The 18,092-nt window shown below is 42.0% G+C and overlaps 1 protein-coding gene across 1 annotated transcript in view; it reads left to right on the forward strand.

The window, feature by feature from the left end:
• LOC136884406 (uncharacterized) overlaps window positions 1–16,045 on the forward strand; it is a 51,767-nt gene extending 35,722 nt beyond the window's left edge. Inside the window, exon 5 of the mRNA XM_067156542.2 lies at window positions 15,611–16,045. Coding sequence (XP_067012643.2) covers window positions 15,611–15,690 — 80 coding nt within the window. The 3' untranslated portion in view covers window positions 15,691–16,045. The remainder of the gene's footprint in view (window positions 1–15,610) is intronic.
• The last annotated feature ends 2,047 nt before the right edge of the window (window positions 16,046–18,092 follow it).

The following is an 18,092-nucleotide window of genomic DNA, read 5'->3' on the forward strand; positions in this document are numbered from 1 at the left end:
GTTCGCATTCCACAGGTCTCCACTGAGCGAGATATACGGCACGAAGGCCGAAATATCAGGGAACGGGCGATGTCTACTCTCAGTACATTATCCCCTAAGAAGAGGAAACTCGACCAGTCAACTATTACTGACACAACTAAAGATAAGGAAAAAACCAAACCCCATGCCGCAACAGCGCTGAAGGCCATGGCCTACCAAGCGACCACTGTTCAGCTCGAAGTCCTGCAGATTATGAGGTGTCGTCTGGTCAGGACGGTGAATCCTTTGAAGATAATAAGGCCGAAGGAATAGAAAAACTTCAAAAACAAGTTCAAGCATCAAAAAGGAAGCATGCTGCTACGTTGGTGACGCTGAAAGCGAAAAAAGACCCGCTTAAAATTGTGGAGGTCCGTGGTATGTAGTATCAGTCAAAAGATGACCTTCACCACCCAAAGTGACCCAACATGTTATCAGAAAAGAGGTAGAGAAAATACTGTCAAAATGTTTTACACCAGGACAGATACGGTGTCTTGTAAGCGCGAAGACATTGTGAGTGCTCGTGCATTAAGAGCGCTTTCCAGAAAGCTTATGCGTATCTTAGAAAGAGAAACACTAGTCTACCTGCTACCTCAACATTGCAGAAGTGGATACGAAAACTAAAATGCAGACCTGGTATTTTGAAAGTATTGCTCCATTTATTAAAGTTTCTTGCAGTAAATATTCAAGGACTGGAAAAATATGCTGTCTTGAGTTTTGATCAGATGAATATTGACTGTCGTGGTGGTGATTATTGTTTTAAGAGGTGGTGGTGGTGGTGATTATTGTTTTAAGAGGAAGTACAACTGGGCAACCATCCTCTATATAACACTAATCAGAGAGAAAAAATGGAAGGGGTCCGACACTTCGAAAAATGAATATATCAGCCAAAGGAAGACAAGGGCCACGAAGGGCATGAAAATGAAAGACTCCCTAGCCCTCGCAAACCTAATAGCGTCGGGGTCGGAAAAGAACAAGAGTTGACCAAGAGAGGTCTGATAAGATAGATGAAAGTGAGGAGCCTGGCACAAGTAAGTGGAAGCAATGCCAGGACTCAGCTAAGGGCCCCGTGGTCGGCAACCCACGCTCCAAAGTTCAGAGCCCCTGGGGCCCCTTTTAGTCGCCTCTTACGACAGGCAGGGGATACCGTGGGTGTTATTCTACCGCCCCCACCCACAGGGGGTTATTGACTGTCGTATTTGTTATGATTCAACAGATGATGCAATTCTGGGTCCCTACAGGAACGTCCTTGTTGTCATGGTTCGAGGTTATTTTTTGCTCAATGGAAACAACCTGTGTATTATGACTTTGACAAGACCATGACAGCCGAACTTCTGCAGGGCATTATTACAAGCATTGAAGCTGCCACATTAATGTGGTTGCCGTAACATGTGATATGGGAGGGAAAAAGGCTAAAGTGTGGAAAGATCTGCAAGTAAATATGGCCAACACTTTCTTTTATAATTCCATGAACAAATTAAGAAAAGTGTGGGTTTTGTGTGGTGTGCCACATCTTTTAAAGCATTTCTTAGATGAACGTCTTGTGCTGCCCGACGGAACTGAAGTACGTAGTGGTATGATACACTACCTGAGTATAACTGGACGATCTCGAGCTGTTTACTCGGCGTGCTGCGGGCAGTTAAATACTTCCTGCATAAAGACCATGAAAGTGAATTCTTCGAGTTGGTTAATGAAGTATTCGATGTATTAAATTCTAGAATCCCCAAGGACCATAAAACTGCACTCAGAAGTGGCTACGGACTTCACAGCCAAGGAAGTACCCTGAAAAGATCCCTGGACGTTATTTCCCAACTAAGGGTTGGAAAAACAAAACAGTCTACTACCTTTTCTGAAGGGATTTGTAATTTCAATTAAGTCATTGCTCCGACTTTTTGAGAACCTGATGGGGCAAGGTATTTCTTACATATTTCTTTCGTATTCGTGGGTTGGGAGCTTTTTATAACAACCCAACAAGATTTGAAGTGAGAATTCGAATTAGGCTGCTGTTGATGTCGGGAAATTCAAATAAAATTCCTTTATCTGGAAGCACGTCGGAGAAGACCCATCAACGAGTCTTGTGGAGCCTGAGTCCGAAGAAAATGTAATGGACTTTGTAAGAAATGATCTGTGTTGACGAGTTTGTCGAGGACTTCCAAACCGAGTTGTTAAGAGAGGAGAGTTGATGCCAGTCGGTAGGAGGGCAGGATGTCAACCGACGTTCGCTAAAATACCTCGCGGCTTTCAAGTGTCGCTCGATTGATGAAACTCTTAGTGCCTGTTGACTGCCGCGAGCACACGTCCCAGTCATGACATAGCCCAGTTCGAAATTATATTTGGTGTGTTTCACGGTCAGACTGTATCCAGATGCAAAAATGTAATGAAAACTCTTATTTCTATTATTAAGTCAAAATACCGCGTGACGTCATAGCGCTCCAGCTAATGGGAGCTTCAACCGCCGGAGTAGCCTACCTAGTAGTGTAGTTACCTTGCAACACAACAAGGAGAATAAATATGTGAAATCAGGAATTTATTGCATCACATGTCAAGAATGTAATAATCAATATATAGGAAGTATACAGATTAGTAGGTATAACGAACACGTAAACGCCATCAAACATCGAAAACTTTCAGCAATAGGAGGTGGTGGTGGTGGTGGTGTTGGTGATTATTCTTTTAAGAGGAATTACAACTAGGCAACCATCCTCTATATAACACTAATCAGAGAGAAAAATTGGAAGGGGCCCGACACTTCGAAAATGAAGGTATCGGCCAAAGGAAGACAAGGACCACGAAGGACGTGAAAATGAAAGACTCCCTAGGCCTCCATACGTAATACCGTCGGGGTCGGAAAAGAACAAGAGTTGACCAAGAGAGGTCGGAAATGATAGATAAAAGTCAGGAGCCCGGCACAAGTAAGTGGAAGCAATGCCAGGACTCAGTTAAGGGCCCCGTGGTCGCCAATCCGACAGTTCGAAAAATAAAGATATCGGCCAAAGGAAGACAAGGGCCACGAAGGGCGTGAAAATTAAAGACTCCCTAGCCCTCGGTAACCTAATAGCGCCGGGGTCGGAAAAGGCCAAGAGAGTTGACCAAGAGAGGTCAGATAGGATAGATTAAAGTGAGGATCCTGGCACAAGTAAGTGAAAGCAATGACAAGATTCAGCTAAGGGCCCGTGGTCGCCATCGCACGCTCCGAAGTTCAGAGCCCATGAGGCCCCTTTTAGTTGCCTCTTACGATAGGCAGGGAATAATATCGTGGGTGATATTCTACCGCCCCCACCCACAGGGTGCATAATATATGAAATATGGCCTTTGAAAATAATTGTGTAAGCTTTTGTTCCTGTAGATGTTGAGTTTTGTAGAAAACCCACAATTTTCAATCATATTTTTCTACTGGCTTTAGTAATTATTTTGAAATTTGCTTTGTAGTAATAACTTTTTGTCTTAATGCTCTATATTATAAATGAATTTTCCGTTTAATATATAATTTTTCTTTTGAAAGATAATTAAAAAATGAATTTCCTGAAAATTTAAGTTTTTGTAAGTTCTTGAATTTTGCAAAAACGGTCCTCAATTATAAATGCATGAAGAAATAAAGAACAAAAGAAATTACGAATTTACTGTGGTTAGTGATCACTCGTGAGGGAAATGATGAATTCCAAAAACAAACAAACAAACAAACAAGCAAACAAACAAACAAACAAAGAAGCAAACAAACATACAAACAAAAACAAACACATGGAAACAAGCAAACGAACGAAGAAAACGCACGTCTGATGTTCCTCTTGTCAGTTTTTAAGATGATTTTGTTTTTATTCCCCTTTTCAAATTTACAAAATTACAAAGTACAAATCACTGCAAATTAATCAATCGAAAAGAAATAAGAATAGAAAACAACATGACAGTTTAAAGAAAGGTAGTGAGCTGAAAACCGAAAGCACACCTTAGAAGTGTACACGAGAGTTGAGACTAATATAAACATTAAATTGCACTTTATACTTTAAAGAATGAATTCAAAATTAGATTAACACTTGTTGGAAAAAAAATATATACCAAGTCATCTCACTGTTGTCAGTTCTCAGTACGTCACCGTGTAACATAAAGTATTACATTTAAAAATGAAATAGATGTTTCAAAAATTTCTCTATATTGCGGTTTTTTTACCATTTCCCAACGAGCACTCTTGAGTGATCTGATAAAATCCATCCACTCTTATCGTATGATGTCAAATTCCAATGCACTGCCGCCGCTAGCAACCAAGTTACAGCATTTACTTCTGATTTTTCCTCCAGTGGAAATTCGCCAATTCGCCAACTGCTCAGTCGATAAATAAGACAGACCTCCGTGTATTTTCCGCACTGTATTGACAGTCCATGTCCAGACAGGTCGCGCTTCTCGGTGCACTGTGGTATCGAGCTCGCCGCAATGTCCACATCTCCACACAAGTTGTGACGAAAGCGTTTTGTTACTGTTGGAACGATGTCATTAATTACCGAGTAGACTGATGACCTCCACTGAGTGGGTACTTGTGGATTGTTAGCATTTGACCACACCATTTTCCATTTTCTTTGAGGGAATTTTTGTTCAATCGGTACTGGTCGGTGTAATCCTTTCAGCAGGCAAGTGTAGAAATGCTTTGTCGAGTGAAATCTTTCCGGTCTTGCGGGATACTGTCAAGGATACCAACGATGGTTCGGAAAGCAGGATGTACATACCTATGTCGACCACCTCTGACATCAGGCTCCCGAGGTTGAAGAAATGTCAGTTCTGTTCGAGTGTGCAACCCTGATAGTGATTTAAGTATTGTTCGTCCCAGAAGAGCCTTACATTTCAGGTCTACACAGATTAGGTTGAGTCCTCTATGTGTAATCGGCAAGTACAGCTGATCACGTCTCACCCGAAACAGGGAACCTCTCCAAAGATAGTGGCCTAGATGAAGTTCTATACGCTGTGTTATTTGTTTTGTTGCAGGCAGAACTTGCGCAATGTACCATATTTTAGATAAAGCAAACATATTAATATGACATACTTTTTAGATGAAATTCAGAGACCTGGTATGTTGCTTAATTAAGGTGTTCCTAACTTTATTAATTATCGACGTCCAATTGTCGGTTAGCAAATCTTTAAAATTTTGTTGGAAAACAATTCCTAAGATCTTCAACTTAGTTGCAATGGGCAGTGATCGATTAGGCGCAGGTGATTGATGTCGACCAAGAAGCAGCATTCCGGACTTTTTCTTATTTACCTTCGATCCTGAATCTTCCTCAAATTCGTAGATGATATGTAGAGTTCGCTCTTCGTCGGATGGTTCTGTTAGGATAATACACACGTCATCGGCATACGCCCCTACTGTCACTTTTTGTGCACCGAGTGACAGGCACTGATTTATTCGTTGAAGAAATGGTTCTAGCGCTACGATGAACAGAAGCATAGAGAGGGAACATCCTTGACGAACTGATTTCCGTATATGTATTTTCACAGTTAGATGTCCATTTATAATGATTCGGGAGGTGGCTGTTCTATACAGTCCTTTAATGCACTCAATCAATTTAGGTGGAAAGGCGAAAGTTTGCATTGTGGACCATGGATACGGATGTTTTATTCTATCGAAGGCTTGTGGAAGTCCAAACTTACGAGTGTCGTGGGAGGAAGGTTCGATGAGGCTTTATCGTGTAACAGAATGATGTTTCTCAGCACTTGTAGATTGGAGATAATATTTTGACCTGTTGTCCCACACGACTGCTATTGTCCGATGATCTGTTGCAACTGCAGTTTTATTCGAGATGCTATTATTTTAGTGAAGATCTTGTAATCTGTATTTAGCAAGGTGATCGGCCTGAAGTCTTCCATTCCTAGAGGTCTGGTGTTTTTGGGAATTAAAATAATAATTCCGGACGTGAAATCTTCCGTTAAGATGTGTGGCCTCTCGAGTATTTCTTGGTACACTTGCAACAGGTCGCCTATTATGTCCCACATTATTTTGTACAATTCATAAATTATTCCATCTGGGCCTGGAGAGCGATGACGCTGTGCTTGGGAAAGTGCAGAGAGTATTTCCTCCGAGGTAATATCTGCAATCAAACTTGACTCATCTTCTTTATTCAGTGTTGGTAGACCGTGTTGTAGGATGCTGTAAAAGTGCTGGTTAATGGGTGGTCGTCATGGAATAGTGTTGTGAAGTAGTCTGCACCAATTTTGAGGACGTCCTTCATCTCGGAGTTTAGTAATTGCTTTCCTCTTCCCTTTACGTCTTTCAGTCAAAATGTGAAATAGTGAAGCACGCTCTTCTTCAACTACTGAGGATACTTTTGCAGGATGAACGCCCCTTTCAGATGATTCTCTTGAATATTAGTGATAGTGTGTTGGAGTTCTTTCATTTCATTAAGGACATTCTCTCCACTGGCTTGCTGTCGTTGAAGCTGGTATAAGACTTCATAATAAAAATTCAAGGTATTTCTCTTTTCCTTTGCCCGTTGTTTGGGAATCTTTTGAAAAAATCGTTTAATTTCTGGTTTAACAGTATCCGTCCACCAGGTCACATGGTAATGGTATTTAGATCGTTTACTACGCAATTTCATCCATAGTGTTCGAAAATCATTTTGGACATCTTGGTCGTACAAGAGGGTCGCATTAAGTTTCCAGTATCCATGCCCATGTAGAGGTGGTCGTACTGTTGTTGAGTAACGAAAGAGGAGAGCATGATGGTCACTGAATGACACCGATACAACCTCATAACTGTGTAGCCTAGTTATCATATCTCTTGATATATATGCCCTATCTATTATAGAAGCTGACCCGGCCCTGTAGAATGTAAATTGTACGTCAGTTCCATGTTTCAGTTCCCAAACAACATAATGTAAGTGTAATCCCTCAACAAGATTTTGTAGGCTGCGACAGTTATGGAAATGTCCAGTTTGATCACGCGGATTTAATACGCAGTTAAAATCACAGGCCAAAATTATGTTGTTAATAGGGCCCTGCACAAAATATCTGATGTTATCTTCAAATAAGCGTTCTCTGTCTAGACGCTCCTGAGAACCGGACGGAGCATGAACATTAATAAAAAGGTTGTCCTCACATTGCACAGCAACAATTCTACCATTGGGATGAAACTCCGCTTCAGAAACAGTCATTCCTGCTCTATATATTATAGCCGTACCTCGAGGTGATGGACCAACGTTTACTTTATATTCGTATCCCGACAGCCAGTCTAAGTTTGGATCATTAACTTCTTGAAGAAATAGGATATCTATGTCATGAACCCTGAGAAAATCCTGAAGGAGAGCTTGCGTGGTTAGACTTTTGACGCCGTCTTACATGCAAGGTGGTGGCACAACGTAGGAGGGTCATCTGCAGAAACAAGGGAAGAATGAAGGTAATTGTGGTAGAATTCATTTCGGTAGAAGGATGTGATTAAGCTGTTGTGGTCAATACACTGTCACACATACAATGGTTTATACTTTCTATTATTTAAGCCGACTGCGTGAGGTACTCCGCCTTTGGGTGTTGTACGGTTTTGATTCGTCACGTGGAACGTATTTGTTGACAACTTTCATCTGTAAGTTGTGAGAGTCCTTGGTACTGCCTGTCGTATTCGGGGTAGTCTTGTCACCTGGTAGCAAGGTCACTGCACTTTCACTAACACTCTGTCCTGTTGTTGTGTTAGGATCAATTGCAGGGTCAGCAATGGAAGAATTTTCTGAATCTGCTGTAGTTTGTACAATGTAGTACATATGAGATGGTTTGGCATAACAGCAGGCTCCATAGCCTGAGCCACGCCACAAGTCAATAAATAAATAAATAAATAAATAAATAAATAAATAAATAAATAAATAAATAAATAAATAAATAAATAAATAAATAAATAAATAAATAAATAAATAAATAAATAAACTCCATGTTTTCACTGCGCAAGAAAGCAGACTTTGTTTGTTTGTTGTCTGTAATTGAATGGCTTGTAAAATCTGGGTGTGTATTCTTTTTTGTTAACTGAGTATCTCCTGTTGGTGTATGGGTGTCTTCCTGAAGTTCCATATCCTCAGACCACAGTTGTCTTTTTAGTGGTGTATTTACTTTTTGTTCCATTCCAACTGGGCTCACGTCAGCTGCCGCCTGATCTACAGTCTCCCGTAATGTCTGAATATTTTCCCCCTTCTCAACGTTGTCACTACAAACTGTTCCGATTGCTTCTTCCGTACTACGAGGTAAAGATGTGTCTGCTATGCTGTCAGCTAGAAGGGAGGTTTCTTGAAAGTCGTGTTGTTGTTTATGCGGAGTGTGAGTAATACTCTGTAATACGGTTGGGTATTCAGGAGAGTGGTGGTGGTGGTGATTATTGTTTTAAGAGGAATTAAAACTAGGCAACCATCCTCTATATAACACTAATCAGAAAGAAAAATGGAAGGGATCCGACACTTCGAAAAATGAAGATGTCGGCCAAAGGAAGAGAAGGGCCACGAAGGGCGTGAAAATGAAAGACTCCCTAGCCCTCGCAAACCTAATAGCGTCGGGGTCGTAAAAGAACAAGAGTTGACCAAGAGAGGTCTGATAAGATAGATGAAAGTGAGGAGCCTGGCACAAGTAAGTGGAAGCAATGCCAGGACTCAACTGAGGGCCCCGTGGTCGGCAACCCACGCTCCAAAGTTCAGACCCCCTGGGGCCTCTTTTAGTCGCCTCTTACGACAGGCAGAGGATACCGTGGGTGTTATTCTACCGCCCCCACCCACAGGGGGAGAGTATTCAGGAGAGAGAACGCCGACTTCTGCATCTGTTGTGTTGCTTAGTGTACTGCTCCCACTGCGGAGCTGTATGTTTGTTTTCTACACAGCGCGGGACGCGCTTTCCTATTGGGACAATCTATTTGAAGGTGTGTCGTTTCTTTACAATAGAAACATGATTTTGATTGTAATTCGTACGATAGTAGAATTCTACAATCATTCGTATGCCTTTACTTACATCAGCAAATTCGTGTGCTTCATTCCACCGTTCTTCCTGGATGCCTTCGACTACTCCACATGTAGAGAGAACTCGTGCAAGGCGAACGTTGCTTATTTCTGGAGGGAGGTTGAAAGCACGTACGCGTTTAGTTAAAGTGTCCGCTGCTGAAATCGTTACTTTAGTGGTACCGCCATTTGCTAGTAGAAAAATTTTCACTCCTTCGTGACGTGCCAGAAGGTTTTCATAAAGAGTCACAGATACTAGTTTTATGTCCACAGCATTTTCCCCGTCATTTAACTGTATGGCAATCACTTGGTCTCTGTTAAGTTTTAGTTCGTGGCTAATCCAACGATGGATTTCTAAAGGTGAAGGCCTATTAAGCCTGTCTTCGAAAACATCTTCCTGATACTTGCCATGATTTTCCAAGGACTACACGAAATGTGTATTAGGAACACACACCTGTACTACCGAGGTTACGCACGAAGGCATCGTGTTGGAGTGTGGTCATGCTCCTCTCGGCTACAGATCGCTCACTCTGAGCTCCAGACTCTTTTCAAAGCAGTTATTATATTTTTGGCAGTTTTAATGTTGAAAACACTTCTCAGCAGACAAAATGCGGTCCCTATGCTACGAAAAAACGTAAAATTAAGCAATTTCCTCAATTGTGCCGATAGTTGAAGGGCAAAAGGGCCCGGAAAGTTTCAAATTGTGAATCGCGGATAGCTATGTTAAACTAAAAAAGACACTTTTCCAAAATCACTTCCGACAGTTCCGGAAAAACGATCTAAAATCGCTTGTTTCTTTACTTGTTTTCTTCTTGATTCAAGCCAAATGAACTTCTTTCTGCCTTGCTTCAATACCCTCAGGCGTTTCTTGATTTTTGAACAATGTCCATACCGAATGGAGTTATAAGGGCTTAAGTGAAATTCTGCAGTAACTCACATTAGCGCTCGTAGTGGTGCTTAAGTGAAACTCGGCAGTAACTCGCATTAGCGCTCGTAGTGGTGCTTAAGTGAAACTCTGCAAAAACCCACATTAGCGCTCGCAGTGGCGAAAATCTGCAATAACTCACATTAGCGCTGCTAGTGGTGCTTAAGTGAAACTCTGCAGTAACTCACATTAGCGCTCGTAGTGGTGCTTAAGTGAAACTCTGCAGTAACTCGCATTATCGCTCGTAGTGGTGCTTAACTGAAACTCTGCAGTAACTCACATTATCGCTCGTAGTGGTGCTTAAGTGAAACTCTGCAGTAACTCACATTAGCGCTCGTAGGGGAGATTAAGTGAAACTCTGCAGTAACTCACTTTAGCGCTCGTAGTGGTGAAACTCTGCAATAACTCACATTAGCGCTGCTAGTGGTGCTTAAGTGAAACTCTGCAGTAACTCACATTAGCACTAGTAGTGGTGCTTAAGTGAAACTCTCCAGTAATTCACATTAGCGCTCGTAGTGGTGCTTAAGTGAAACTCTGCAAAAACTCACATTAGCGCTCGTAGTGGTGAAACTCTGCAATAACTCACATTAGCGCTGCTAGTGGTGCTTAAGTGAACCTCTGCAGTAACTCACATTAGCACTAGTAGTGGTGCTTGAGTGAAACTCTCCAGTAATTCACATTAGCGCTCGTAGTGGTGCTTAAGTTAAACTCTGCAATAACTCACATTAGCGCTGGTAGTGGCGCTTAAGTGAAACTCTACAAGGTGGTGGTGGTGGTGATTATTGTTTTAAGAGGAAGTATAACTTGGCAACCATCCTCTATATAACACTAATCAGAAAGAAAAAACGGAAGGGGTCCGACACTTCGAAAAATGAAGGTATCGGCCAAAGGAAGACGAGGGCCACGAGGGGCGTGAAAATTAAAGACTCCCTAGCCCTCGCAAACCTAATAGCGTCGGGGTCGGAAAAAACAAGAGTTGACCAAGAGAGGTCGGACAGGACAGATGAAAGTGAGGAGCCTGGCACAAGTAAGTGGAAACAATGCCGGGACTCAGCTGAGGGCCCCGTGGTCGCCAACCCACGCTCCAAAGTTCAGAGTCCCTGGGGCCCCCTATTAGTCGCCTCTTACGACAGGCAGGGGATACCGTGGGTGTTATTCTACCGCCCCCACCCACAGGGAGATGAAACTCTACAATAACTCACATTAGCGCTGCTAGTGGTGCTTAAGTGAAACTCTGCAATAACTCACATTAGCGCTCGTAGTGGTGAAACTCTGCACTAACTCACATTAGCGCTGCTAGTGGTGCTTAAGTGAAACTCTCCAGTAATTCACATTAGCGCTCGTAGTGGTGCTTAAGTGAAACTCTCCAGTAATTCACATTAGCGCTCGTAGTGGTGCTTAAGTGAAACTCTGCAATAACTCACATTAGCACTCGTAGTGGTAGAAAAAGGCAAACTACTAATCTAATCGATCGGATAACGATGATTAAGAAAAGGATTGTAATTTTTAGGAATAAAGAAGGAACAGGTGGTGGTGGTGATTATTGTTTTAAGAGGAAGTACAACTGGGCAACCATCCTCTACATAACACTAATCAGAGGGAAAAATGGAAGGGATCCGACACTTCGGAAAATGAAGATATCGGCCAAAGGAAGACAAGGGCCACGAAAGGCGTGAAAATGAAAGACTCCCTAGCCCTCGCAAACCTAATAGCGTCGGGGTCGGAAAAGAACAAGAGTTGACCAAGAGAGGCCGGATAGGATAGATGACAGTAGGGGGCCTGGCACAAGTAAGTGGAAACAATACCAGGACTCAGCTAAGGGCCCCGTGGCCGCCAACCCACGCTCCAAAGTTCAGAGCCCCTGAGGCCCCTTTTAGTCGCCTCTTACGACAGGCAGGGAATACCGTGGGTGTTATTCTACCGCCCCCACTCACAGGGGTAAAATAAAAAAGAGCATATTTTCATAGTTGGTTATATTTTATTTACCTAAAATCCGTAGCTGAACTGTGGATTTTATAGTGATAGAATTTTTATCGACAAACCCGCCACTGGAACGAACTGACAGACGAAGGGGTCTGGTCGTCATGGACACGCACCGTGCGTGCTTATCTCACTTGTGTTTCCTTAGTAATTTTTCTGTCCTCCTTTCTACTTACCGCTCGAGCGTTTTTATTTCCTCTACTCGCGCGAATTACTCTAAATTACACGTAATCATAAACTCACACACGTATATTGTAATTATTATGCAAACAGAACAGCAGGGAAGGAAAAAAGTAATGTTACTGCAGAGGTGATTTAGATGTTAATCTGTGGTCACGGAGGACGCACGCTACGGACATTCCTCGATCCCTGTCTATATCTGTGCGTCATCAGGTAACAACAGGTGAACCACTGGACACTGAAAAAAGAAACAGCTGTTACTTACAATGCATTATTATTCAAGTTTTGAGTTAATTCACTTAATTTAATACTTCGGCTAAATCCGTAGTTTGATGTGGCTCTAGTGTTGTGGTCCGTGAATTCATTACGCAACAAACTTGACGCTGTAATAAAAAGCTGTCTGGTGGTGGTGGTGGTGTTTACTGTTTTAAGAGGTAAGAGGCAACCATTCTCTATAGTATAACACTATTCAGAGGGGAAAAATGGAAGGAATCCGACACTTCGAAAAAAGAAGATATCGGCCAAAGGAAGACAAGGGCCACGAAGGGCGTGAAAATGAAAGACTCCCCAGCCCTCGCAAACCTAATAGCGTCGGGGTCGGAAAAGAACAAGAGTTGACCTAGGGAGGTCGGATAGGATTGATGAAAGTGAGGAGCCTGGCACAAGTAAGTGGAAGCAATGCCAGGACTCAGCTGAGGGATCCATGGTCGTCAATACACACTGCAAAGTTCAGAGCCCTTGGGGTCCCTTTTAGTCCCCTCTCACGTCTACGCCCCCGCCGACGAGAGGATTTTTTCTTTTACAGGACGCAATCAGACCTCCTCCTCACGCTGGCACTTAGTTATATGCCAGTTATTGCGGAATTACTTGAGCTTATTTTAGCTTTGGTTGTTCAATATAATAATAATAATAATAGTAATAATAATAATAATAATAATAATAATAATAATAATAATAATAATAATAATAGCGGTGGCGATTATTGTTTTAACAGGAAGTACAACTAGGGAACAATCCTCTATAGTATAACATTAATCAGAGGGGGAAAAAATGGAAGGTAACCGACACTTCGATAAATGAAGGCATCGACGAAAGGAAGACAAGGGCCGCGAAGGGCGTGAAAATGAAAGACTTCCTAGGCCCATACGTAATACCATCGGGGTCGCAAAAGAACAAGAGTCGACCAAGGATAGAATAGAATAGACGAAGGTAAGGAGCCTGGCACTAGTAAGTGGAAGCAATGCCAGGTCTCAGCTCAGCGCCCCGTGGTCGCCAACCCAAGCTCCCAAATTGAGAGCCCCTGCGGCTCCTTTCAGTCTCCTCTTACGACAGGCAGGGAATACCGTTGGTGTTATTCTACCGCTCCCACCGACAGTGGGAAGAATACAGTCATCTCGACTGTCTAATTCTATACTAAGATTTCTGGTGAGGTGCACATTCGACGCAGGATGTGCTAGTGTGTTTACTCCGAGACCAGTAGTTTATTCTCTGGGTGTACATTTACATTTTGCAGCCCGTGTTTTGGCTCCGGAACTGCAGAGTCTGCCATCAGATAAATTTAGTTCATTTACTCCTTGGCTCGCGTGAGTTTCTCACATTTGTAAACTCTTAGCGAGCGAGGAGCGGCCGATGATACTGTCTGCACGAGACACTCTGGGTTTCCTGAACAACAGACTAGAGTGAACTCGGTAATATTTAGCGACACCGACATCTCAATAAATAAATGAAAAGAAAGGTTAAACTGGTTTTACATTTACGGCTGTTAGACTATGTTCTTGGTATATTAATTACTGCGAAGTATTTGATCTTGCTTTTTACCTACTGAGTCCGCAGGCTAATTTTCAAACATTCGTGAACCGTGCATCGTAACTTCAATCAATCAATCAATCAATCAATCAATCAATCAATCAATCAATCAATCAATCAATCAATCAATCAATCAATCAATCAATCAATCAATGATTTGCATTTAGGACTATCGCCCAGGCGGTGGTTGTTTAGGCCTACCTAGTTTTTCCTGAATTATTTCAAACAAGTTGGAAATCATTCGAACATATCCCTTCGTAAATTATTCCAATCCTTAACTCCTCTTCCAATAAATTACGTTTTTGCCCAAATTTATCCTCTTGAATTCCAATTTAATCTCCCTATTTTTAAAAAGCCCTTTCAACCTTTCTCGTCTAATAATGCCATTCCACTGACAGCTCGGAACATACCGCTTAGTCAAGCAGCCCGTCTCCTTGCTGCCAAGTCTTCCCAGCCCAAAGTTTGCAAGATTTCCATTACGCTACTCTTTTGTGGTGGTGGTGGTGATTATCGTTTTAAGGGGAAGTACAACTAGGCACCCATCCTCTATGTAACACTAATCAGAGAGAAAAATGGAAGTGCCGGGCTGAATGGCTCAGGCGGTTGAGGCGCTGGCCTTCTGACCCCAGCTTCGCAGGCTCGATCCTGGTATTTGAATGTGCTCAAATATATCCGCCTCGTGTCTGTAGATTTACTGGCATGTAAAAAGAACTCCTGCTGGACAAATTTCCGGCACCTCGGCGTCTCCAAAAACCGGTAAAGTAGTTGGCGGGACGTAAAGCAAATAACATCATTATTTAAAAATGGACGGCATCCGACACTTCGAAAAATGAAGATATCAGCCAGAGAAAGACAAGGACTACGAAGGGCGTGAAAATGAAAAACTCCCAGCTCGCGGAACCTAATAGCGTCGGGGTCGGAATGATTAAGAGTTCACGAAGGGACGACGGATAGGACAGGTGACACTGAGCAGCCTGGCGTAAGTAGGCCTAAGTGGAAACAATGCCGCGACTCAACTAAGGACCCCGTGGTCACCAAACCGCACTCGCAAGTTCAGAGCTTCTGGGGCCCCTTTTAGTCGCATCTTACGACAGGCAGACAATGATTGTATTCTACCGTCCCCACTCGCCGGGCATTCGTGAAACAGATCAAGTTCGATCCTTTCAGTAACTGTCAGCTATTGCAATGAGCTCGCAACAGTATTCTGTAAAAAGCAGGAACCTTCTTAGACGAAACTATCTTTATATGGTCTTCCTTCAGTCCCATCTTACTATAGAGGTGGTAAATCTCGTGGTGGTGGCGGTGATTTTTTTTAAAGAGCATTGGCTCACAATTTTCTATTCATAAGTTCGAAGTAGCAGACAAGGTAGTCGTGAGAATGATTTCTTGTACAAACAGGTGGGAAAGATGGCAGCTGGGTATCGGTACACAAAATGAGGAGGCCAAGGCTAGGTTAGAAATAAACTCGATGACTGGAGCTGTGAATACCGATCGACTTGAGTAGTGGGATCATGTGAGGCGAATAGGGGCATGAATGGCCCGACCATTGAAAGTAAGGGAAACAGAGGGTTGATAAATGCCACAAAGGTTAAACTCACTTTTCAGTGATTTAAAAAAAGGAAATATGAAACAAGGACATATACTTGTTGTAAATAGAGGATTTTGAAGGCACTCACACAGGCTTGCAGACTGAAGGCTGGAAAGAATGAAGTGTAAATAACTTAATATAATTCAGTAACCTCGACACTGTTGTTTGTTCCAGAGCCGAGCAGCGCGGGACGAGCGGCCATGCTGTCAGCGGCCATGTTGTTCATCTACGTCTCCTTGACGACCATCTTGTAAGAGCAGAAGAAGATCGCGCGGCGTTCAGTGTTAACAGGATGTTCTCGGACGATGAAATAATAATGAATTCATTGAAAATCTTTAATCTTTAATTTATAAAAGAGATTAAAATAAAAGGGGAGTTCTGCCTGCAAGATCTAAAAGCCTTGATGTTCAGAGAAAGCTAAGGAATTTCATGAACTCAGGTCTTCTGCGATGGGAATTCTAGTCTGTGGGTAGTGCTGCAACCTTCCACATCTCCATTTATATTATTACTCTCTCCTATTGTCAATAATTAAGTACAGGATGGCTAACACAGTTTGTATCCTACTCTCTATCGCTATGCTTGAAAAATGAATAAATATGTTACTGGAAACGTCCCAGCTATTAAATGCACAATGTGGCAATGCTGCATTATATAAACGGTAGTATTATTCCGCATCCAGCTTCATAGAGTGTAAGTCTTTGGGTACCAACATAGGGGTTCAAACCTGGCTGACGTAGTCGGATTATTGAAGGGTGGAGCATGACCATTCGGCACTCAGTGCCGTACAATGTGCGCATGTGATGACACATTTAGTATGGTAAGGCCCACTTACAGATAGACTCTTAAAGTAACAGAGATACAAGCATTTGTTTCAAATAAAAATGTTCCTTGATGTATCTTTCCACCAGATATCACAAATAAATGATTGTAAATGTATCCGTGGTTCCCACACAGCACAATTACGTAATTAATGTAATTGGGCCTTATTTCCTGCTCTAACATGTAGTAAGTCCCACAGTGGAAGAGTACCTTAACCTCATCTCTATGGGCAATTACGACGTCAAATTGGAAGAGGAAATGGCATGTTTTGTAGATAAGAAGTATTAAAAGACAGGTCCAATAATTCAAAAATATTTATGTTGACATTTTTAAATTGAAAATATAATATGGAACATTTCACCTTGCTAAGTTAGGAGATATGAATTTTCCTCTTTAAAAGTTACAGGAAGCATAATTTCCTCTGATCTTACTTCGAAAAACTGAGCTAATGTGCTTTAAAAAAACTAAGCATAACCACTAAATATAAAATTCGTGGAATTTAAATCACACAAACATTCAAAAAACACTTAATTTTCAGACAAAGTCATTTTTAAGTTTTTCTTTCACTTATTTAAAAAACTAATTTACTTTTTAAAATAACATTTAATTCTTCATGAAATAAGAGTCTTTGATATTTTGAAAACGAAGTCTGAAAACAATCGTTTATAGTCAGTCCAACACACACTTTCTCTTCTCTTGTTACTTCAGAAACGGTCGCTGCGAGCGGCGCAGCTGAAATCTCAGACAGGAGTAAGCGGCTCCTGACGCTAAGCTGGTACTATGACCAAATGCATTTGCTAATGCAGGTTTGAGTTTCATTTATGCCGCCACACAACGCAACTCTCCGCTCGCCACTTGCACTGTGGCCGAAGCCTAACGTTTCCCTTAGTTTTTTGACCGATGCGACTACTCACAAATGTTCTCACGACGCTGGCATAACGTCATTCCAGATCTCCTGCCCTCGTAGCTTTTCTAAATTACATGCCAATACTGGGAATCGAATCCATCCGAGGAGCTAGCATGCTACCCTGAGACCACCGCGGTAGTCTTTAATACAAAAGTCATGTGTAAGAACATGTCTTCGACTTCAAGTTCAGAACAATAGCAATGTGCACACTGGATAAAAAAATATAAAATTGTTTGCTTATTTAAAATAATCTTAGTCTATTTAGTATATTTGTGAAACATTACGACCTAAAATAACATTGGGTTAGCACTTTCGTAGCAGCTGCAGGAAATAAGGCCCACATGTTGCAAAGCGTGGGCCGTATTTCCTGCATCGTGACTTTGAAGGTTTTGGATTTCATCATCTTGTGTTCTTAACCAAATTCGATAAAATGTACCTACACCGTTTCATTACTTATTTAACACACTATTAGATACATATATTATTTTAATGCTATCCCAGCACTAACATTCCCTTTTTTACTTCCCTTTCCGAAGAAAAGTTATTAAAATGAGATCAACTCCCCCTCTCGAGTCTTCACTCTGGCCTAGCAACCAAATACTGAGGAGGGCCGAGTTCTCACTTTCTCCAACGCGTAGCAGGCATATACAGTAAGCAGACATGTAGGTTCACTACCGACCAAAGAAGCGGCAAATGCGAAAATCAAATAGTGGGCCTTTATACCTGCTGAGCCTTATTAGCGCAACCTACCTTAGTTACCCTGCTCCTTAGCCACCTGGTAGAGTAAAAGGGAACGTCCCAATGGACATGCAGATGGCCTAGATGCCACACACGGTAGCCGAGGACTTGCGATTATAACTTTTCAAAATATTAACAAAATAGGTAATCACAGGATGAGTTTTTCACACAGTGCAGTATTTGCTAAAAGAA

Source organism: Anabrus simplex, chromosome 12, assembly GCF_040414725.1.
Source record: "Anabrus simplex isolate iqAnaSimp1 chromosome 12, ASM4041472v1, whole genome shotgun sequence".
Taxonomy (NCBI): domain Eukaryota; kingdom Metazoa; phylum Arthropoda; class Insecta; order Orthoptera; family Tettigoniidae; genus Anabrus; species Anabrus simplex.